Source organism: Oryzias latipes, chromosome 17, assembly GCF_053564925.1.
Source record: "Oryzias latipes strain Hd-rR chromosome 17, Olatipes_Hd-rR_3.1".
Taxonomy (NCBI): Eukaryota; Metazoa; Chordata; class Actinopteri; order Beloniformes; family Adrianichthyidae; genus Oryzias; species Oryzias latipes.
In genome coordinates, this window is record NC_136253.1 from 22,317,688 (window position 1) to 22,326,431 (window position 8,744).

General features: G+C 40.5%; 1 protein-coding gene across 3 annotated transcripts in view; it reads left to right on the forward strand.

Moving 5' to 3' along the window:
- The window catches only part of cdh24b (cadherin 24, type 2b), a 255,290-nt gene extending 246,818 nt beyond the window's left edge, over positions 1 to 8,472 (forward strand). For all 3 annotated transcript variants that reach the window (XM_078935508.1, XM_011486562.4, XM_020710942.3), the window contains one exon: positions 1,882 to 8,472. In XM_078935508.1, the coding sequence (XP_078791634.1) occupies positions 1,882 to 2,889 (1,008 nt within the window). In that variant the 3' untranslated portion in view covers positions 2,890 to 8,472. The remainder of the gene's footprint in view (positions 1 to 1,881) is intronic.
- Positions 8,473 to 8,744: the final 272 nt, after the last annotated feature.

An 8,744-nucleotide genomic window follows, 5' to 3' on the forward strand; every position in this document is an offset into this window, starting at 1 on the left:
GAATGACTTAATTATTCAATTGGATAAGCAAATAATATGTATCAAAGTAATTAAGCAAATATAAAAGAATTATAATTTTGGTTTCCACCTAATACACTAGATAATTACAGCAGTTTGAGATTATGTTTTTTCTTTTCTGCGCAGCAGAAATGTGCTGGATCAATTTAGGAGGAAATTAGGGATGAGTGACTGACTCATCTATGCAAACTGTTCATGTTCTTATTGGGGTCATTTTTATTAGGTCTTACTGGGGCTTTTTTTTTTTTATTTAATTCCTAATGTTTCTATCCTTTTATCACTTCCATTTTCCGTTTTCCAGTGAGTTGTTAGCTCTTTCTAGTATTCAGTCACTATCATTCCTTTTTTTAAATCTCTCTCTTTCTTCTCTAACGTGTGTCTCTTAAGAATAATGTTTTTTTTTTTGTTTTTTACTGTCATCCCCTCCTGCTTTAATAGCGCATAAGGCCTCGTTTATACTTCATAGCAATTCGTAGTCACTAGGGTTGCAAGGACATCGTCCTAATCGTGACTCAAACTGATGACATCATTGTCGATCGAAACAGTACACCTGGTGTACAATCAAGTGCATATTTTGTCATTTAATCTAAATTAATTTTAAACCATTAGAATACGAGATGGCGGAGCTAACTCGATAGAAAATTGGGTGTTTTCACGTCCCATGATTTCGATAAGGGACGCCATTACTGCATTTTAATGCAATAGGGGTTAGATGTTTTTTTTTTATTCTGACTCAGTTCCAAAAAAATATCAAAACACAACATTTAACTAAATGTTTACTTTCTAATGCAACTATATATTTTGCTATACTTGACTAAGATATGGAACAGGTGGCAAATTTTTACTAATTTAACTTTTTGTTTATAAAGTGTATTTTTTAGATGTGTTGAGGCTTTGAAGACTAAAATAAAAAAAACTTGATCTAACACCTTGACTTGTCTGTGCCATTACTTTAACACAAACCTATTAATATAGAAGTAAGCATCTTCGGAAGACATTTTGGTGGAAAAAAAACTTATATACACAGTGGAGCAAAAAAATAATTTAGTCAGCCACCAAATGTGCAAGTTTTCCCACTTAAAAAGATGAGAGAGTCCTGTAATGTTCCTCATAGATATGTCTCAACAATGAGAAACAATATTTAAAAAAAAATATCCAGAAAATCTCAGTGTCTGATTTTTATAGAATTGATTTGTAAAATATGGTGGAAAATTGAATCTAATTTAATGGAAAGGTTTTGGTCACCTACAAACAAGAAGGATTTCTGGCTCTAACAGACCTGTAACTTCTTCTGTAAGAGGATCCTCTGTCCTCCACTCATTTCCTGTGTCAGTGGCACCTGTTTTAACACGTTCTCTATATAAAAGACACCTGTCCACAACGTCAAACAGTCACACTTCGAACTCCAAACATGCTTTTTTTTTGGTGAAATGTGGCCAGACTTTGCAAGCTTTGCAATGTGTCGCAAGTCTTTCATACCGACCAGACCTTTTTAAGGGAATCGTTTGGAAAAATGGCAAACGATTTGGAGTAACTAAAATAGCAGGATCCGGATCTCAACAAGAACTGTTTCTGGATTCCCATCCCTAAATGAAACACTGAGAAATCCAGACATCATCAAGCTTGAAAAGCATAAACGCCACTCAGAAGTTTTTTGCAGCTATCACAGACAGTTGCAAGCGAAACATGTGGTCTAGTATGAACTAGACCACATGTTCCGATAGGGATGCAATATGATGGATGCCTAAATCTGTACACTTTCTAAACCAATTTTCATTGAAATTTTACAAATTGTTTGCATCTGTAACCAATTGATGTTCTTAACCTGGGCTCAAAACTGTATCTACTCTTCCCCACCTGCAGGTGCAGTCGGAGATGCTACCCAGGGAACACAGCCTCGTCATGACTCGATCTGGCTCTTTGATTGGCCAGGGTCATGGTGTGGGGGCCTGGGTCTGTGATTCAGCAACTCTACCGCTGGCGGGACGTAGGGCCTCTCGCTCTGGCCTGTCTCCAAAACGCTCAGTCTCCGGTTTGCCTGATCCGGAATCCGCTGAAGGTGGAGGAGGCGGGAGGCCTGGCGGAGGTGGGAATGGGAGGACCTCCAAGGACGGACAACAGCAATCTCTAAGTGGACGCAACTATGCCACTGTTTTGCAAGAGGAGAAAACTGGACCAAGGGAGTACCCCGGCACCTTGGGTAGAGGAGGACTGGAGATGGGGAGCAGCTTTGCAGTGACGAGGCCTGACAGGGAGAGTGGAGGAATATCTTTGTCCGGGAATCCCTCCGTCTATTCAGACGCGGCTGGCTTTATTGGGGACTGGCGTGATCGAGTCGGCATAGGAGGGTATGTTTTGGGCAGGAGGGATATGAGCCCTCAGCTTTTGCCTTTCCCGGGGCAGCCACGAGGAGTCTACGGCGGGGTTGTGGGCTACGGCCCCGGCTGGGTTTCCGGAGTGGAAGCAGCCAGAGGACCCCCGGGCCCTGGGGCACCCTCCCTCGCCCTTAGAGTGGGCGAGTTCCTACGACTACGTCTCGCCCAGGTCACCTTTGACCCTTCACAGCCACCGTATGACTCTGTCCAGATCTACGGCCTGGAGGGGACGGGATCCAGGGCGGGATCCCTCAGCTCTCTAGAAAGCGAAGGAGAGAAGGAGGATTGGGGGGCAGGACTGGAGGAGTGGGGTCCTCAGTTCCAGAAACTAGCTCAGCTTTTTAAAGAGCGAGAAAAAGAAAAGGAAGATCAGGAGATAGGAGAAGAGGGGGCTAAACAGGAAACAGAGAGGAAAGAGGACCATGGAACGAAAGAAAGAAAGAAGGAGGAGAGCAGGCCAGAAATGAGGGGAAAAACTGAGCAAGGGGAAAAATGAAACAAACAGGGGGCAAAGGAGGTTGGGCAGGAGGGGAGGCAAAAAGGAAGCTGATGAAAAGGCAACGAGAGTTAGAATAATGTGAAGAGAAGTTAAAGGGGAGAAAGATGAAGAGGAAAAGTAATAAAAAGAGACAGAGAAAAATGAGCCAGGGGAGGATGGAGAATACGAGGGCAGGAGAGGGAGTGATTGATGTAATTTAAAGCAATAAGTGTTGAAACGCTGATATGGTTGAGCACAGATACCGAGACAATGCAGAGGGCTGCTTCGGCTCGGGGGGCAGCAACAATTTGTTAAACGCATTGGACAAAAAACAAACAAAGAAAAAAACAAGCCAAACATCCCAGACTCAATTGAATTCAGCTCTCACATATAGAATGAAAAACAACAGTTAAACAAGATGCTGGCATGCACCATGTCCTAAACTTTATGTCAACGTTCAAGCAGCCAGTGCCCATTTGTGTACGTTTCAAACCGAGACAAAAACATTGCGATAGTTAAAGATTTGACAAAAAAATAGCTCCAAGTGAGCTGCGAGGTTAAGAATAAGTCAAGAAGGACGAGGTTCTGTGTGTTGACATTAATATACTAAGGAATGGCAAGAATGTATAAAGACAGAAACAGCCTCACAAATGAGGCGATTGTACAGAAAACTGTTACTTTTTGCTTCATCTACAGTCGCAGAAAAGTGAATTATTCAGCTTGCTACTTCATTCCAAATGAAAATGAATCATTCTAGTCCTGCATAGGATTTGCCCTCCTTTAAGCCCACCGGGAAATCTAACATTGTGAAAGATTTGAAATGATTTAGGCTACGTACACACCGGGCATGTGACTCACGCTTAAGAACGCGCTCAACGGGCGATTAGCATATTGTGTTCACACAGGACTGTCGCTACCAGATACTATTGCATGTACTTACAGCTGGAACAGTCTAGGTGCGAAATGCGAAAGGAACGATATCCATATCTCCTTACCAAATACGAGGCCCTGATTGGTCAAAGTTTTACTGGTTTAACTTTCAGCGCCTTCAACGGCTGCACGTTTTGTACGTAGAGCCCTTTGACTCTATATATAGAACTCAACGGAGCAACCCATCCCCCTCGCATTCCAAATAGGTAGTACCCGCTGGTCCCAAAAGCCGAAATCCCATAGACTTCTATCGGAAAAATCCAGCTAATAACACAACAATAATGCTGTAGCACAAGTTATTCAAGTTATAAACTGACCAATCAGATGCCTCAATAAAGGTAAGTGACCTCATGTCGAACATTCAAAGTGTTTGACAGATTCTCCCACTTTTAGTGGAAGGGGTGTGGCCTTCTAACATGGTCACTACTGATTGGAGATAGTGGTTGCCTTAGAAATTTAGACTTAAACTGACTCAGACCAAACACAGCTTACTGAGGACGTCTAATTCCAGCTTGGTGATGGACATATCGCGGAAAAATGGCGACTGAATTGACTTCATTTGGTTGTCTTAAAAACCTGCGTAGCCACATGAGAACTATGAACAGAGAAATCAGAAAAACGCACGTAGGCGCGTCTTTTCATTAGAAGTGGACTTTTCGTTAGAAGTGGCTGCTTTTTGTTAGAAGTGGCTGCTTGAAAAACGTGTTGCAAAGTCCGGTGTGAACGTAGCTTTAGGATCCCTTCCTGCATCTCCCATCCCCCTCCATTATTATTATTATTATTTTTTTTTTGTCGTAGTTGAGTGTTAATACGTTTACAGAAATTCACACACAGCTGCACACACAGAGACACAAAAGAACTGATGAACACTTCAGGCTTTGATTGTATTACAGCAAATTCTTAAAGCCAAACTTTTAAGGTTAATTAAATCTTTTGATGGCGAACCTGCTGTTCTTTTTTTTTTTATTATTTTCAATTTCGTTTTTATTTCTCCCACATCACCCATTATTGTCTCCAATTACGCACCTTGATGACACGTATGCATGATTTTTTTGTAAACAAGAGGAAAACTAAATGACTAAAATGGCAATCAGTTTCCACACTTTGACACTTAAACTGCCCATATTAAGGTGTCTCTTTGGGAGATAACGGGGTGGGGGGCATTTTCACACAACAGGCTTTGTGTCGTCATCAGAAGCAGATGAGCTGGACTTTCCAGCCGGAATGCACTTTTCTACTGTGTGTCGTTAAATACTAGAAGATAATGTAAAATGTCAGAAGTTATTCTTGTTTTATAACTTGTCAATGAAAACATGTCTGACTGTATGTAAAAGCATTACAAATGTAAATTTCATTGAATATTATTGCTAAATAGAGTATAATAAAACAAAACAAAAAAACATAGATGTCCAAATGGAGGATTGTTGGGACTCATTCTATGTACCGTAGATTAGAAAATGGACTGAGCCAAACTGAAAACAACACCGTGTTTCTGACATCTGTACAGCAGTTTATCATGTTGCATCTCTTGTCTTGATTTGGACGAGCCAAGGATTTAATTATACATTTGGCCTCTGGCAGAAGCTTGTTGTACAAAACAGTACAGTAGTCACAGGAAACCTTTGGGCGAGTTGGTCCCAGTGAAGAAACCAAGTGACAAAAAAAATTTGAGGGGGAAAAATTCCTCTCACGGGCTTTCAAAACACCCACAGAAATCCAAATGGAATATGTAATGACTTTGCCATGCCCGAGAGACATGGAAGTTTTATAGATAGTTACCTCTTTTGAGAATTTAATAAGCTGTGCATTAAAGGGAAGTGACATCTTTCATGTGTTTCGGGCAGAGCAATTGACATTCTAAATTAATAATGCATTAGGCTTTTTTTTTCCTAAGGAAAATCTTTCTTTGTATTTTTTTAATAATACCACTTTGGGAGTCCAGACAGGACTTTTGCAACAAACCCTTAATGGGAATGTCTGTGGTTGGCCAGAAATGTCACTGTAATGATATTTACAAGTGGATTCAAGCTTCATGGCTCTCCTCCAGTTTGACAGTCACTTAGTTTTGAATCCACAAGCTGTTCACCGAACCCACAGACCGCACCGCCCTTTACCTGAAACAAGCCTCTCCATGCTGTGTCACTGCACAGACTGAAGGGTAATTAGGACCAATTTTCTAATAATTGCACAATAGTTGACAGTGGAGAGGGGGGGTGCATAACTTTTGGGAGTTGATTTTGGTCAACCAACAGAATATCAACGGCCTGCACCTTTTTAAGCTTTTTGGGGATGGATCGACCGATTGAAGGTTCTGATTGGCTGATCAAGGGGATGAGTGAGAGCCGGAAAACAAGAAGGGTGATAGATCTTAAGGACTAGTGTCTTAAACCATGTTGGATTTTAAACACCTTTCTTTCTTATTTTAGTTTACTACAATGTGGATCATTGTTTTTAGCATGTGTGTCATGACTCGTGTGAGTAACATTCACACTCCAATGAGCAACTGAACTGGTTAGTATTTAAAAGTGGAGCGCAATTCTTAAGAGAAAGTCCATCTCACAGCAAATCCTAGCTTTATGCTATGTTCACATTGGGCATGTGACATGCGTTCTTGCACGCTCATTCTTAAACATGTGTTTAGCCCGTGGTTTTCACACTGGACTGTCACTACTCAATAGTGCATGTTCACTACCTACATTTTGAACAAGCTTCATCCGAAATCCCAAAGCGTTGCAATTCTCGCGAGAAGACTTTTTCTCTCACACCTCTATTCTGATATTTGAAAGACTTGGTGTCATAGAATTCCAGCCGAACACAAACCGGAATTGTTAATTTTCCCCTCCATGATCAATTTTCCAACACTTGCTTTTTTATTTGTTTTTGCCTTTCAGTTTCTCCAGTTTACGATTCGCACCGATGGTTTGTAAGAGAGTTTGAATGCTGAATGCCCCTCCTGACACAACTCTGTATTTTCAATTCACAGATAGGCAGCGGCAGGAAGGGTCTTGCCAAAGGACCCCCACCAGATTTATTAGGTCATTGCACGCCCTAGGAATTTAATCCAGGTTTCTAGCGTGACAGTCCTACACCCAGCCAACTGAGTGTAGGACATGCTTTCAACATGCTTTCAATGTAGCTATGTTTTGTTTGTAGAGCACAAAAACAGTCGTAGTCAAGCTTGAATGCAAGAACTTTGAATGCATAAGCCCTAAAAACACATACACGTGTGGTTACATAAACTTTTCATTCAAAGTCGTTGCTTGAGCACACGTTGCCTAGTGTGAACATAGCTTTACAGTTTTCTAAGCTTCAGTTGACAAATCTAATAATTACAGACTATTCTGCATTTGAATGCTAAGTTGATATCTTTTGGACTACCATAATTTTTCAACTGTTCAAACAATTGGGATAATTTCAGCAGATTCTGAAGTGGTGAAAAGAGGCTTAGCACTGTTATAGGTACAAAGCCAACATATAGACCACTTTTCTACACACCAGAATCAGTTGTTTCACGATGGTCTACGTTTTACGGTATGTCAAAGAGCATTTGTTATTTAGGTGTTGCTGGCAACAGCTCCTTTGTAAAAAAGGTTTTAAATAAAAAAAACGTAAAAAATCATTTACGTTGGGATTTTGTTCGATAACGCATGGGTACCTGGCATATTAACGTAGATGTCCTTCTGGATGGTTGTATTTGCTAAATGACTTTAGGATCACTTGAATCACCAAATAGACAGCCATCACAGTTGTTTGGTTAAATACAAATTTGACATACTTGAAGTAATCTTAAATGTTTGGCTTTAGAGGTACTTTGCTCAGTTGGACATTGTAGAAATGTTTCCTTTGATAATATGTGAGTAGAAATAGTAATCAAATACAATAGAAATGATACGTCGACAAAGTTCCTATAGCCGTAACAAAGAAAATTAATCCATAAAGCATGCCTCCCTAGAGAAAAAAACATTAACCCAAGCAGGGTTTTTTTTTTCCTTTGGTTGCAGCAATACATAAATTTTATAGGCATTCCTTTGATAGCAAATTCAAAAGCAACTAACACGGCACACTATCAAGTGACCTTCCTCTTCTTGATTGGCTCCAGGTGTCTCATCTTTGTTGATTCAAAGCTGCGCTGTGGTTGATTGGTCAAAATCAAAGTGATGATTCCCTTGATTTGTCTTATTTCAGAGTTTCGGAGTGCCGTGCAGACTAAACCACTTGACAGACCTGATTATCGCACATCGTGCGCCTGAAAATTGGCTACATCAATAGCGTGATTAGTCAAATCAGTTGTTTTAGATGAAACAAAAGACCATCATTCTTTGCGGCTTTCCTCAAACTCCTTCTCTGTTCTCCATAGATGCTTCAATGAGTAGCAGTTTCCCCATTAAGCCATTTGTCAAGTCCTCGGTAGATAAAATAAGGACAGTAAGAGAATTTTCAGCAATTATCTGATGTGTGTACCATTTGCTTTAGGGTGCAAGATGAAGGGCTTGACCATTGGCCTTAAAAGCTCAAGTTGACCCCATTGGTTCTGCGCCCCCCTCATGACATAGCTCCTGCACGATGTTGACACATTTTCCCATTTGCGTGCTGAACAGAGTGTATTTATTTCTGTTGTACTTTTTCTTTTTGTAAATTTGAATAAAAAAAGCAAGTATTTCAAAGAGACAAGTCAGTGCTGCTCTCCTTTTTTGAGTTCTCAAAAATCTACTTTTTATGTGTGTGTTTCTTGGAGAGACATGGAGTTGTGTGTGAGATGTGTGCAAACCTGCAGTGCATGCAAATATGACTGGTACTTTGTATGCATATGTCTCCAAGAGAAGCTGTGTGTGCCTTGTCAAAATTTGGCATCTCTTGTGTTGTCTTGCGGGTTAAAAAAAAAAGACCCACTGCTATTTTTATTAATTGTAGAAAAATACCTTCAAATTTTTCCAACTTGAAAT